This window comes from Diabrotica virgifera, chromosome 8 (genome assembly GCF_917563875.1).
Source record: "Diabrotica virgifera virgifera chromosome 8, PGI_DIABVI_V3a".
Taxonomy (NCBI): Eukaryota; Metazoa; Arthropoda; class Insecta; order Coleoptera; family Chrysomelidae; genus Diabrotica; species Diabrotica virgifera.
Window position 1 is genome coordinate 31048297 of NC_065450.1, and position 15564 is coordinate 31063860.

A 15564-nucleotide genomic window follows, 5' to 3' on the forward strand; every position below is an offset into this window, starting at 1 on the left:
TATATCACGCACTGTAACTTTACTGAAACTGAGCAAAGGAGAATTATTGTGACTAGAATTAATAAAATTTAAATCGTATGTAGAAGATTTATGGTCATATTATAGACTTAAAATAATCAGCAAACTCTTGGGAAATTATTTTACTGTCAGAAATTATTTCATTGTTTCCATTAATTATATATTCAGTGTCAATACTCGCTTTCTTGTTTCTATTTACCAAATTCCAAAATAAGTTAGGGCTAGTATTGATACTGTTTTCGGCATTATGTATGTATGACTCATGCGCTTCCCTGATCCTATTTTTTAAAAGTGCTTGCAGTCTTTTATATTCAGTTACATGATAAACCGCTACATTTTGCATATCCCTATGAAACTCTTTCTCCCTTTGCAAACGAATAATGTCTGGAGTAAACCACACAGGAAATTTGTTTATTCTACTCTTAGTTCGAAATCTAGGTACACACACCTCAAATATTTCATAAATTTTGTGATAAAAATAGTCAACTGCAATGTCAATATCTTGTATACATCCTAAATTATCCCAGCTACAGTTCCTCAATAAATCACACAACATAGGAAAATTGGCTTTTTTAAAATTAAATTGGTTAGTTAGATTATTCATCTCATGATGATTGATTGTTCCTGTCTTTATCATGTTAAATTCTATACTCAAAACTGGATGTTTCTTATCCTCATTTGTAAATGGATAGTTATTTTTACCAACTAAAATATCAATATTACTCAAAATTAGATCTAAGGTTCGCACATCCTCATTCACAATGTTATTGAAAGACTGAAAGTTATACATACTAATTAATTCATGAATTGACAAATATTTGAGAGAAGTGTTGTTTTCAAATTTATAGTCAACACCGGTTACACAAGGTAAATTAAAGTCTCCAAAAACTAAAATAGATGTGTTCATTGTATTATCTATGTACGAAAAAAGATCAACAAAAGCTATATAATCGTTATTGCTCGACTGGGGGTGCAAATATACGTTATTAAGAATTAATTTATTTCCAAATACATCCAATTCAACGAATAGTACCTCTAATTCAGTATTTACTAAGATTTGTTTAGATTTATATTTTTTATGAACTGCAATCAGAACACCTCCGCCTCTTGCCTTACGCGTCCTTACAAGGTCCCTATCGTTTCTATAAACCACATACCTTTCGTCAAACAATTCAGAATCATTAATGTCATTACTTAACCAGGTTTCCGTCAAAGCAATAATATCAACGGTTTCTATCAACAAACTTTGATGTACTAGTTATAAATATATTCAGAGGTTAGTCAAAAGAGACAGAAACTAAAATTCGAATTGTTATCCTCTAATGCCATTTAAGATGTAAAAATAAGGCAAAACAGAGTGATGAATTATTTGGTAAGGGGATCTAAATTGCATCCACGACCTGCCGTTCACCGTCATAACAATATTTAGCAACTAGTTCCTTTTATACGGCACGTCGTGGATGCAATTTAGATCCCCTTGCCGACTAATTCATCACTATATTTTGCCTTATTTTTACATCATAAAAGGCATCAGACGATAACAATTCGAATTTTAGTTCCTGCCTCTTTTGACTAACTGTTCATAAATGGTGCTGGTTGCATCTTTGGTAATTATTTTAATAATTACACCGAAAATATTAAAAGATTTAATTCCAGTTCAGTACCTCTACACAGAGGCTCAGATGAGGCAACGGTATTGCCGAAATAGGTATAATACTCCGGTCAACTTACACATCCGAGGTTACAAAAATTAGCATCAAGCTGAAAATTGGCAGGATTGTTCAAAATACCATCATAAATGATATCTAAAAAGTCCTCATAAATCCGACCCGAGCTAAAAAATTTACGAGGGGTCACCAAATATAGTTTTTAGCGTTTTTCAGTGAAACGCTACGTTTTATCATAAAGTTAGATCTAAAAAAAATCTAGATTTGATAATTATCTATAAAAAATGTCTTATTACTTTTTTCCTCCGTTTTAGAGATACAACGATTCAAAAAGTTGTAATCGTCATAATATGCGCACAGGTTTCCACACCACCTTTGAGGTAGTGTAACACTTAGCGCGTTTTTTAACGTGGTTTCCCTAGTAGGCCTATTCCACGGATCTGTTACAATGCTGTTTAATTTGAAGCTATTCAATAATTAATTGATATTGGCAAGGGTTAAAATGATAAAAATTATAAAAAGCGGTATAAATTAAAAAAAGGGAAATTTATCCAACTGGTTCATAATTTTCTAATACTTCTTCCTCTTCTCCTTGTTCTTCTTCTCCTTCACCTTCTAGTTCTTCTTCTTCTTCTTCTTGTTATTATTCTTCTCGTTCTTCGTCTTCTTCTTGTTCATCCTGGGTGCAAGTAAATTGCCCCAATAATGACACATCGCATGGCTCCTCGATAGAATCAAATGAATCCTCAATTGTTGGTGATTCAATATTGGACCACGACCGGTTTTGACAATTAGTGCATGCTGCCGAACAAAACAGTCCAACTTTTTTGCAACCATATTTAGCGCTACATCCCTTTTTATAGTTGCAAAAAATTGTATTCAGGAGTTTTTCCGGCGCAAGTGGGAGTAAAGTTTGAATTGGTTCTAATGAACTGTCGACTAATAATTTCCATCTCCAGTCTTTTGGATCTAGCTAATAACCAAGCCACACTTGAACTTGGTAATATACCCGAAAAATATGTTGATGAGCAGCCGCTGAGGTTGGAGGAAGACAAGATAACTGCACTTGCTTTTTATTTAGAGAATTTTTAAAGAAACAGGCATATCGAAACTTATCTAAGCAGGTAGTTTTTTTAGGCGCTCCATACATAGAGAGAAGAAAGCTAATTCCGTTAGAAATACCTTCTTGTGGAGTTGAATTCACAAAAAAGAATATCACAAAATCAGTTTGGCTTTTTAACAAATAATTGTACCACTGATGCCAGGTTTTCTGTACTACATGAGGTTTACCAAGCACTAAACAATAATCTTTATACTGCCACTGTTTTCTGCGACTATGCCAAAGATTTTGATTGTGTAAATAACGACATCTTGATTACAAAACTAAATTTCTATGGAATTCGAGGTATTTCTTTAAATTGGTTCCAATCCTACTTGAATAATAGGAAACAACTAGTTAGAGCAAATGATACTGACTCTAGTCTCAGAAACATTGTATGTGAAGTACCACAAGGTTCAGTATTGGGTCCTCTTCTGTTCCTTATCTTTATAAACATCACCAATTTAAAAACCGATGGGAAAATTTTTCTTTTTGCTGATGATACCAGTATCACTTGGGGCAACTCAACTATTGCATCTCTTCATGAAACTATAACTTCGGATCTACTGACGATAAAGACCTGGTCTGACTCTAATTTACTCTCTTTTAACGTAAATAAAACAGTAGCATTATCCTATAAAGGAGCTCTTCAACCTTTGCCTCATCAATAACAGCCAGATCAGTACCGTTGATTCTGTAAAATTTCTTGGTATTTTTTTAGACAGAAACCTCAAATGGTCCCTTCATATCGAGTCGTTAAGTAAGAAACTCGCCTCAGCTTGCTATCCAATAAGATCTGTCTCAAGGGAACTCAATTTGGCATCTTCTAAAATAACATATTTTTCGTTGTTCGAGTCTCATCTTCGATATGGTCTTCCTTTTTGAGGTTCTAGTACAGCTGCTCAATTTGATATTATTTTTAAATTGCAAAAAAGAGCAATAAGATATTTGTTTGGCCTCAGAAGATCTACACATTGCAGAAGTTACTTCAGAGATCACGGAATTTTAAGACTTCCATCTTTATATATTCTAGAAACGGTTTGTTTAATTCGTAAACACCTTCATGTCTTTCCAGCAAGGCCCAATCATTTTTACTCCACCAGAAATTCAATCTTTTTCAATTCAATCTGACATTTATTTACCGATTCCATCCACTGAGTTAGTAAAGAAATCTATATTATATTCCGCAAAGAAACTGTACAACCATATCCCGTTACAACTTAAATCTGCAACATCTTTCCCAAAGTTCCGTAAAATGACAAAAGCCTATCTATCTAAAAGACCATACTATTCAATAGAAGAATTTCTTAATGAATAACTAAGAAAATTGGGTTTCATACGCAGTAGCATAAACTTGTCAGTTCCTTATGTATCTTATTTTATTTGTTGTAAGTATGTTCAATTTGCAATTTATATAAATTTTGCAATAAATTATTTTTGTCTTGGCTTTTATATCTTATATTATACTGTACATATATTGACGATTTATCTAATTTTAGTAAATTGTAGTTGTTATTTGTTATTGATATTATGTTTTCTTTTGAATGTATGTAAGCTTTGTCCATAAAATTGTAAAAATTTTCAGTGACAATAAAGCATATCTATATTCCATTCTATAATTAGTTTTTTAAAAACTTCACTTTACATGTATGGTCACAGATTTCTGCTCTTTAAGAAATTCTAAAAATTCATCAGCCCTTTCAGTACTTGCATTGATTAATGTTTTTATACCACGTTCAACGGCAACAATTTCGCCTTCACCTAAAATTTTAGCACAAATAAAACAATATTCTGACATTTTTGTTATAACAATTAAAATAACACGATATAGGTTAAAAAAATATAGGTTTAACACGTATTTTCACTCCGGAGTAGTACTGAAGACTAATTAATACCTCGAGGGTGTCATCTACTTGAAGGTTTTTGCCACCCAGGAAGATTACGGTGTAATTTACATAATAGTAAACAAACTAAATTTGTATAAAGTTTATTGTATATTGAAATGTTTATTAGTACTAAGCAATAAACATTTTGCCTAGAAAGTTGGCTTTTGTTATTATGTTCAAACCCTTCTGAGAAAAGAATAGGTAGAGTGATTAGATTAGCCAACGTGAGAACGAGATTAGAACATGTTTATTCCAAAAAAAAACCCATCTTTACAAATTTAATAAGACGCATAAGTAAGAAGAATTATGATAAGTTAATACTTTGTCAAATCAATTTACTATTTTTGTTGGGAATAAGCCGTAAAATTGAGATAATAATTCTTATTATTTTCGCGTTACATTCACTTTGTAAAGATCTTTTTTTTGACACTGTAATAATCCAGCTTATACATTGCATCCCTCGGTAGGCCGCAAGCTGTATAGTAGAAACATTATCATATTTATAATATCTTATAATAATATGTGTTTTATAAGTTAAGTTGACCGATGGAATATGATGTTTACTTGTATTACAGCTTCAGTGATGTATATACGTGTACTAGTGTATAGTGGTGTACTAATAATTATGACGATTAGAACTCTTTCAACTGTTGTTTCTTGAATCGTTGCATCTCAAAAACGAATTTTATAATAAAACTTATTACCGTTTCGCTGAAAATCGCTAAAAATCGCTAAAAACTATATTTGGTGACTTTTGACCCCGTGTAAATTTTTTAGCTCGGGTCGGATTTATGAGGACTTTTTAGATTTCATTTATGATGGTATTTTTAACAATCCTGCCAATTTTCAGCTTGATGGTAATTATTGTAACCTCACTCCTATTTTTGAGTCTAACTAGACCGGTCTATAGGCACATAGTAGAGGCCATACTCTGTAATCTAATCTGAATCATCTTTACTTTCATATTTAGAGGTGTTCATTCATGATTTGTATTTGTCTACTTATTGGGATAGATTTTATACACTAGTTACATTCTTTTGTATGTAAGTTACATTCATGTAATTACAAAAAATTGCATTATTGAACAAGAAAAGTGCATTTTCCAAAGGCATTTCGAAATTATGAAAAATGGTAAATTTGTAAATCCGAAAATAATTTTCCGATTTTTTGGGCTGGAGATGGTATCCTAGGCACCTGATGCCCATGATGGGCTTTGTCTGAAGTTTTATGGAAACTCGATATGGAAACTCGATAAAGTCGTTAATCAGGGGTTTTTGCCGTTTTTGGGGTCACCAAATCAGTGCAAACTTGTTACATAAAGGCTTTGGTATCGTTGAATACGAATATTATGTCGTCAATAGTCGTCTCCGAGACACCTGGTGCCCAGAGTTGGTCCTGCTCATCAGGTACCTTGGAGACCATCGCCATCGTGATATACGTGTTCAGAGTCCGCGAAAACCCTCGAGTAACGAGCTTGCATCGATCTTGTATAAAATTTCCATAAAACTCCAGGCTCATTCTGGGCACCAGTGGAGACCATCGCTGTTATGATATTCGTAATCAGCGTTCTCAAAAATCCCCTGAAGTGATGAGTTTTTGCACGTATTGTGTATCGAATTTTCATAAAACTCCAGATAAGACCCATTAGGATACAGTTGTCTCGGAGACCATCGCCGATATGATTTTAGTGTTCAACGACCCCAAAAACACTTAAATAATGAGTTTCCATAAATTTTGTATCAATTTTCAAAAAACTCCAGGAAACGACGACCATCCTGTGCACCAAGTGCCTCGAAGACTACCGCCAACGTGATATTAGTGTTCAGCGACCCCAAAACCTAAAGTAACGGGTTTGTACTAATGTTTTATCCAATTTCTATAAAAATCCCCCATCCTGGGTACCGAGTACACCGGAGACCATCGCCTTCATGATATTCGTGTTCAGCTAGCCCAAAAACCCTCGGTTAGCAAAAATTGAACTTATTTCCGTTAATTCTTTCCGAATTACAAGTTTATTATTAGTCTAAGAGCTAGTGAACTAGAGTCTAGAGCTAGTCCTGTAAGGCTAGAAATTTGTATAGTGATAATTCATAGCACACCAAGCCTAAAAACCATGACCTGGCAAGCATCAGCCGTGCACGTGTATCTACCAGGTGAATCGAAAAGTGCTATTTAATTCTCTATTCAGCAATATAAAGATTAACATAATTATTTATACAGGGTGTACAAAAAATTTTTTTCTTCTTTTTGTCTAAATTAATTTAATAAAAAAAATTTTTGTACACCCTGTATAAATAATTATGTTAATATTTATATTACTGAATAGAGAATTAAATATCCTTTCAAATGAGCTATCACGCAACCCCTACTCTCATTTAAAAAAATCATTAATTACGTCATCACGCCCAGATGGATGACGTCACTAGTATTATATATATATATATATATATATATATATATATATATATATATATATATATATATATATATATATATATATGCCAAAAAGTCCTAATTTAAGAATAAAAATCGACTTGTCTGAGTATTTCTCTTCAAATTTGCCCATTCTCGAGATAATGAATTTATGCAAACTCAAACGTCCTCACTTATACTACAGTGTCGCGCCCGCTTGATTAGCAATTAAAAAACAAAGGGGTTTTCGATATTATATTGCAAAAAACTCTTCGGGATTTCATCAATCAATGTTTAAAGAATATTTACCTACCTTGGTAACGTTGAAATTTTTAGTTAAATGTCCGATTAAGCGTTAAAAATGGCCGATTTCGCAATTTTCAAAATTTTTAATTGGCTACTCATAGACATGCTATAACAAAAACTATCAACCTAAGAGAAAAGTCACTAAAGACCTTTTCTGTTTGGAATGATTCAAAAAACCTAAAAAAACTTTGTTCGATGCAAAAAAATAATTTTAGGAAAAACCCCTAATCTTTCCCCTCGCCTGGCAAGGTCTTATTCGCTTCAGAATCGCCTGTCATTGTACACATTTCTTCTAAATGACTTACTCAAACAGATGCTTAAATTTAATTTTTACAGGAGAATGTTTATTTTTCCCCTCTACTATCCACGTTTCGATTCACGTGGTAGATACACGTGCACGGCTGATGCCTGCCAGGTCATGGTTTTTAGCCTTGGTGTGCCATGAATTATCACTATACAAATTTCTAGCCTTACAGGAAGACCGTTAGTCGGAGGGTTCACTAGCTCTTAGACTATATTTTTCGTCACTTCGAATGCATTTTAGAAAAAGCATCTTCCTTGTTCAATAATGCTATTTTCATTTGAGTCCATTTACTCACGGTTTTTGCTCAAAATTAGAACCGCTTGAATTGACATGAAATTTGGCATAAACATCGCTAACATGTCAAAGAAAAAAAAATGATATTGTGCCAATGTGTGCTTTTGGCCTGGGAGCGAGTTTCGCTCCTCGAGGGTGAAAAAATATATGTTCAAAATCAGGCCGGAAGGCGGATAAACTGACTAATTCTCAGTAACTTTTCTTCTATAGCGGTTTTAATAAGAGGCTACATCAACGCGTCATCAATATTTTTTCGAAGGTTCTGCGAACTTTCAACAGAGCGGCAACAGTGCGTCGGCAGTACGACAGTGACAGTGACACTATACTATCAAACACGAAGGAATACTATTGTGATAACAGTAAATATTATACTCATAGGCATGCTAAATAACGCCAAGTCAGTCAATACTCCAGGAAAATAAGCTAGAAATAGACCATGTACGGGACACTCATCCAGGTAGCTGACTACATTTTTAGTTATTGTAGACCTATAGGAAGAGAATTTAGTGCAAAAAATCGCGATTTTTTCGATCTTTTGCACCCCATTCAAAAGCTAAACAGTTGACATAAAACTACAAAATTAAATTTTTTAGAACATTGAAAAACCTTCAAAATGCCGATTTTTGAAAGTTAAAAAGTTAATTTGTTGCTACGAAAACTGCAAAATAAGTGAAAATCGTTATTTGTTAATAACTTTTACTAAAACTTCCTTAGGACTTTAGTGTTTCACCCAAAGTTGGTTATTGGGGTACTTAACAAACCCTCAAAATTTGAGACCGATCCATTAATTCGTTTAAAGGTTATTCTATTTGTTTATCTCAGAGACCTTTATTTTGCAATAATATAAGACAGAAAATAATCAAGATAGGGCAATTCTGCGTACGTCAAATGAAAGTAGAAAAGTGATATGTACTATCAAAATGTACGAAAAAAAGATAAAAAAATTATCTAATATAGTCAAAAATCCTAATGCCAAATTTTTGAAATTTTGTAGTTTATAAACATTTAGAATAAATCCACGAGGAAAAATTTCCTGTAGTTGGCTGTATACCATTACGAAAACATAAAATCCTTTATAAAAGGTATATTTGTTAAAATCCCTATACAGGGCTACATCAAAGACACAACTAGTTTTCGATCGGTTGACCGTTCATCATCAGTGTAATCGTAGAATCGACATGCTAACCACCAAAGTAAAAATATTTGGGTATAAACCCTTTATAATTGATCCATCATAGTATGAAGAAGATGTGATTTATAACATGGATGTATAAAATATCCAATGTTATACGCCCGAGGTACCAATGAGCTCAATCTGACAAGTTCACATCATGGCTGTATGGAAGCAAGTGATTTTGATAACCATCAAAATTACTATCATGTTATCAAAATCACTTGCTTCCATACAGCCATGATGTGAACTTGTCAGATTGAGCTCATTGGTACCTCGGGCGTATAACATTGGATATTTTATACATCCATGTTATAAATCACATCTTCTTCATATGTTCCTATGACGGATCAATTATAAAGGGTTTATACCCAAATATTTTTACTTTGGTGGTAAGCATGTAGATTTTAAGATTACACTGATGATGATCGGTCAACCGATCGAAAACTAGTTACGTCTTTGATGTAGCCCTGTATAGGGATTTTAACAAATATACCTTTTATAAAGGATTTTAAGATTTAGAATAACTTTAAAAATATTGTCCGTAGAAAAAATCATTTTCCATATTCGAAAAGTTGGTATTTTACACGAATTTTTAAAAATGTAGTTCAATTGGTGACTAGTCGTGGTAAGTGAAAGGGGAGGTGGGAGCCGACAAATGCACGAGTTCAAAAAATAAAAAAGGCAACTTCAAACTACTATCATTTTCTTCATCTCGGGATCTACTGAATATATTTTGATCTTTCTTTTTTTAATTTGCATGTAATTTTTCCGTACATTACAAATATGCAATATGTCTATTTGAAATTTGACATTTATTAATTAATAAACAGTCTAACTTGTTTAAACAATTTTTGAAAAAATATTTTGTTCCAAAAATCCATGTCTTTAATCATACTATCATTATTAATCATAGAAAAAGTTAAGGTATACCTTCTTTAATAAATAAATTATCTTCAATAAATATTTATCTAATAAATGTAATTTATTTATTAAAGTGTACTTTAACTTTTTCTATGATCATTAATGATACTATGATTAAAAAAATAGATTTATGTAAAAAAATATTTTTTCAAGAATTGTTTAAACAAATTAGGCTGATTATTAATTAATAAAGTTATAAACAAATTGCATATTTGTAATGTACGTAGAAATGAGATACAAATTAAAAAAAAAGATCAAAATCCATTGAAATGATCCGGAGATACAGAAAATTGTATTAATAGGGAATTGATTTTTCGGTATTTTAACTCGGTGGATTCGTAGGTTCCCCCTAGTAACCGTCTCCACTACATTTTTGAAAATTATGTGTGGGTGCTGTGAAAGTACAATGTCTGTGCAAATTAAAAAAAAATACAAATCCCATTCTTTAAAATGGCATCAATGAAATTCCTTAGTTATTATAAACAAATTAGCTGTGAATTAAAAAAACACACATGGCTAACTTTGTCCCAAATGAACTCAGGCTAATTTTGTTTTTGAAAATTCGTGTTAAAATACTAGCTTTTCGAATATATAAAAATATTTTTCCTATGGACAATATTCTTTAAAGTTATTGTAAATGTTTATAAACTACACAATTTAAAAAATTTGGCATTAGGATTTTTGATTATATTAATTATTTTTTATCTTTTCTTAATCAATTTTGATACTTTCACTCTTATACTTTCATTTGGCATACTCAAAATTGCCCAATGTTTATTATTTTCTATTTTGTGTTATTGCAAAATAAATGTCTCGGGGATAAACAAATAGAATAACTTTTAAACTAATTAATGAATCAGTCTCAAATTTTGAAAGTTTGTTAAGTACCAAAATACCAAACTTTGGGTAAAACCATAAAATTCTAAGTTAAATTTAGTAAAAGTTATTAACAAATATCGATTTTCATTTATTTTGCAATTTGCGAAGCAACAAATTAACTTTTTAAATTTCAAAAATCGGCATTTTGATGGTTTTTCAATGTTCTAAAAAATTAAATTTTGTAGTTTTATGTCAACTGTATAGCTTTTGAATGGGGTGCAAAAAATCTAAAAAATCGCGATTTCTGCACTAAATGCGCAAACTCTAGACAGGAAACAGGTAAGTTTTCTTCCTATAGGTCTACAGTAACTAAAAAAGTAGTCAGCTACCTGGATCTTTGAGTGCCCTGAGAAAATCCTTATTTTTCTGGACTACAAGTTCGATTACTTGTTACAGACATTAGCCTAATAAAATAAAAACAAGTCAAAATGTAAATTCGTACAGGTCAAAACAAATTTTATATCAAAGTTTAGGTGGGTACAAAAGATATTTTCAAAAAAGTATCCAAATCATACAAGGGGATCATTGTTTATATAATTAAAAAGTGGTCATTTTTGCAAAAAATATAGTTTTTTAACTGCTGAGGTAATTCACTTACCAATAAAGGTCTATGGGATTTTTTTCTGTAAAGCTGAAGGGTAAATCTTTCACATAAGACTTACTAAATTAAATTTGACCTCCTATTTATTTAAATAATTGTATATAATAAAAATAAATTTCAAAAAAAAAATATTTTTAGCGTTTTAAATAGGCACTATAAAATATCTTATTTTAGGTCTAAGTTGCGCTATGTTATCAGTATTAATTAAAAATAAATTGGTCGAAAAATATTTAATATTTTTTGAGATATTGAATTTGTTTATTAAATGTTACTATATTTTCAATTGCAAAAACGCGGTTGTTGCCAAAGAAATATTCTCCTGCTTAAGATCTCATTATTTTTATTTTTATGTATGTTTTCGATAAATGTATTGATAAATTCAAATTTCAATTAAACTCCCCCCTAAAACGGTATTTGAAAACTATTCAAATTTGTTTATAAATTGTTTTTTTAATAACGTCGCGGGGATTAAGTATTTTGAAATGCCGTTTCGATAATTGAGTTCCTGGGAATTTTTTACTAATTAACAAAATTTTTTGTCGTTTTTTCTTCTTCTTTTTTTTTCTTGGAGTTATATTACTACGGGCCCTTTTAGGGTAAAAATTTATTAAGAATGTCGAATCTCTGAGTTGTACATGCTAGAACTAAAAATATTAAGATTTAACTAAAATCTCTTAAATAAAATGTGGCTACTTACTGAGTTACAGGGTGTTTTATTTAAAAATTTAAAAATTATTTTTACCAACTACTTTAAAACTATTTGACGTATCCTTATCATACTTGGCAGAAAGTGTGGCTATTATACACCCTACTAAATTGTGATTAATAAACGTTTCTAACTAGTGCCAGAGGCGTACGACAGGGGATAGTGAATTATTGACCCTTCCCAAATTCTACGCCACTGAGTGAATTACTATTTTAGCGTAATTTTTCGATTCTCCAATACTTTGTATGTAAATAACTTTATTGGTATCGATAAAGTCATCAGTTTGAGAGATATTGGAAGTTTAAAATGAATGAATGAATGAATCAAAATAACTATGCTGTTTCATTTTTAACGTCCAATATCTCGAAAACTAATGACCTAATCGTTACCAGTAAAGAGAATAATATTTACAGAGAAAGTATTGGAGAATCGAAAAATTTTGCTAAAATAGTAATTTCCTCAGTGGCGTAGAATTTGGGAAGGGTCAATCATTAACTATTCCCTGTCGTACGCCTCTGGTAGCAGCTAGAAACTTTTATTTATCACAGTTTGGTAGACTGTATAGTACCCACACTTTATGCCAAGTACGATAAGGATACGTCAAATAGTTTGAAAGTACTTGGTAAAAATAATTGTTAAATTTTTAAATAAAACACCCTGTAACTCAGTAAGTAGCCAGATTTTATTTAAGTGATTTTAGACCAATCTTAATATTTTTAGGTCTAGAATCTACAACTTAGAGATTCGACATTCTTAATGAAACTTAAGCCTAAAAGGGCCCGTAGTAATATAACTCCAAGAAAAAAAAAAGAAGAAGAAAAAAAGAGAAAAAATTTTGTTAATAAATGAAAAATTCCCAGGAACCGAATTATCGAAACCGCATTTCAAAATATTTATGCCTTGCGACGTTATTAAAAAAAACAAATTATAAACAAATTTGAATAATTTTCAAATGCCATTTTAGGGGGAAGTTTAATTGAAATTTGAATTTATCAATACATTTGTCAAAAGTATACATAAAAATAAAAATAATAAGATTTAATACAGGTGAATATTTCTTTGGCAACAACCGCGTTTTTGCAATTGAAAATAGAGTAACATTTAATAAACAAATGCAATATCTCAAAAAATATTAAATATTTTTCGACTAATTTTTTTTTTGATTAATTATTTATATGGGAAATAAGCCACAATTAAAATGAAAAAAATTATTTTATTAACGTTTCGACGCCCAAATCGGGTGCCGTTGTCAAAATACAAAATATTACTAAAATAAACTAAAGTGTTGTTGCTAAGCAAAAAAATTCTTCTAATAATTTATTTAATCTCACTCATTTATATTGGCAATTCAGACATATATTATACATTTTAAAGTAGAAGACTTTAAAATGATATTGCCAATATTTATGAGTTGCGTTCCTGGGACGACTTACTGAAAGATAGTTCATTCGATTACATGAAATTAACCCCAACTCAAGAATATCCGTCATAAAAAATTATAGCATGTGATATGTCTTTAAAAAGACAACCAAATGCAACGACAGTAAAATTCTCGCGTTAGAGACCTCATAGTAAATCACAAGGGAAAACCAGGAAAAACCTGTGATACTATCCCGACATCGTAAGTATTTGGTCTTACATTAATTTACTTATTTACATTAATTAATTTATTTTGGCTTATTTCCCATATAAATAATTAATCATAAAAATGCCACAAGGAAATAGCTTCAGAACAACAATTTTTTTTTTGTTTAATACTGATGACATAGAGCAAATTTTTTTGTAAAATAAGATATTTTATAGTGCTTATTTAAAACGCTAAAAATAATTTTTTGAAAATTTGTTTTTAAAGTTTTATGTATAATTATTTAAATAAATAGGGGGTCAAATTTAATTTAGTAAATTTTATGTGAAAGATTTGCCCTTCAGCTTTGCAGAAAACAATCCTATAGACCTTCATTAGTAACTGAATAACTTCATCACTTAAAAAAGTATTTTTTTTTGCAAAAATGACCCCTTTTTAATTATTTAATAATTGATCCCCTTGTATGATTTGGATACTTTCTTGAAAATATTTTTGTACCCACCTAAACTTTGATATAAAATTTGTTTCAACCTGTACGAATTTACATTTTGATTTACATGTAGTGTAATTTTATTTTACTAGACTATATCGACTTTTAGTAATTCCAATGTGACACAAAATCTAGGCATGGCATAAAAACTTTTATTTGAAGAAAGTGTATCTTTTTGTTCTTCTTAATGGCGGCAGAGACTCGTTTTTTAATATTTTATTTAATTAGGTATAGAGTAATTTCCACATACTTCACATATTTTTCTCAATTGGGCTCTGTACCGCAATTCTTTACTATATTACGAATATATACTCCATCTAATTTACTTACCGTTGCACGTCATCCGCGTCATAGCCCGTGACGTCACATGATACCAACACGAAATATTTAGGCGGTAGGTGTGTTCTTTTTTAGAATCACTTTGCCGAGTATACTGGAATTACAGCCACTAGGCATATTTTATTATATACGCGTAGAAATAATATTTGAAGATTTCTATTAATGTTAACCTAAAGAAATACACAATAATATGTTTCATTTAATTTGTATAAATGGATTATAAAGCGTTTTTATGAAGCACATTTGTTCGGAATACACTGTAACTATAATCGAACGCAGGTGATATTTGGCATAAATTGGTAACATTTATTTGACAGTTGCGGTGATGACACTTCATATTTGTTTATATTCTTTACTATAAGTATTTGTTTCATTATATTTACTGTTTTTATTATGTACTTTAAGGTAAGATTATAACTTAATTCTTGTTTTCTACGAGTATTTCTAAAGTATTTATTTATTTACATTAAATATTAATGTGTTTTACTGTATAATCCACTTCCGCAAAAATTGTATGATGTATTTGATTTAAAATGAACCCAAGAATTTTTTGTAATTGGGCAACAATTTCAACTTAGATCTCTAACGTAGATAATGACGTGCAACGGTAAGTAAATTAGATGAACTGTATATGCCAAATATCTCGACAAAATATTCAAAATTAAAACTGCAATCTTGAAACGCGTTCTCCGCGCACTGATGTTGTAAACATGCTTTTTATCGTCCGTTATCGCCGGCCCAGCTGGGAGTGTTTCTTTTCGTATTCTTCACCCAAGTTTGGATTTTTAGTTTTTCTTCTACTCTTTTAGTACACAATATATTTCTGATAATCTATTTTAAAAATCGTTTGGTAAACTGAGCTATGTATTTAAATCGGACTTAC

The 15564-nt window shown here is 30.9% G+C and overlaps 1 protein-coding gene across 1 annotated transcript in view; it reads right to left on the minus strand.

Moving 5' to 3' along the window:
- Positions 1-4420: 4420 nt before the first annotated feature.
- The window catches only part of LOC126890119 (uncharacterized), a 33315-nt gene continuing 22171 nt past the window's right edge, over positions 4421-15564 (minus strand). Inside the window, exon 2 of the mRNA XM_050658967.1 lies at positions 4421-4545. Within this exon, the coding sequence (XP_050514924.1) occupies positions 4421-4545 (125 nt within the window). The remainder of the gene's footprint in view (positions 4546-15564) is intronic.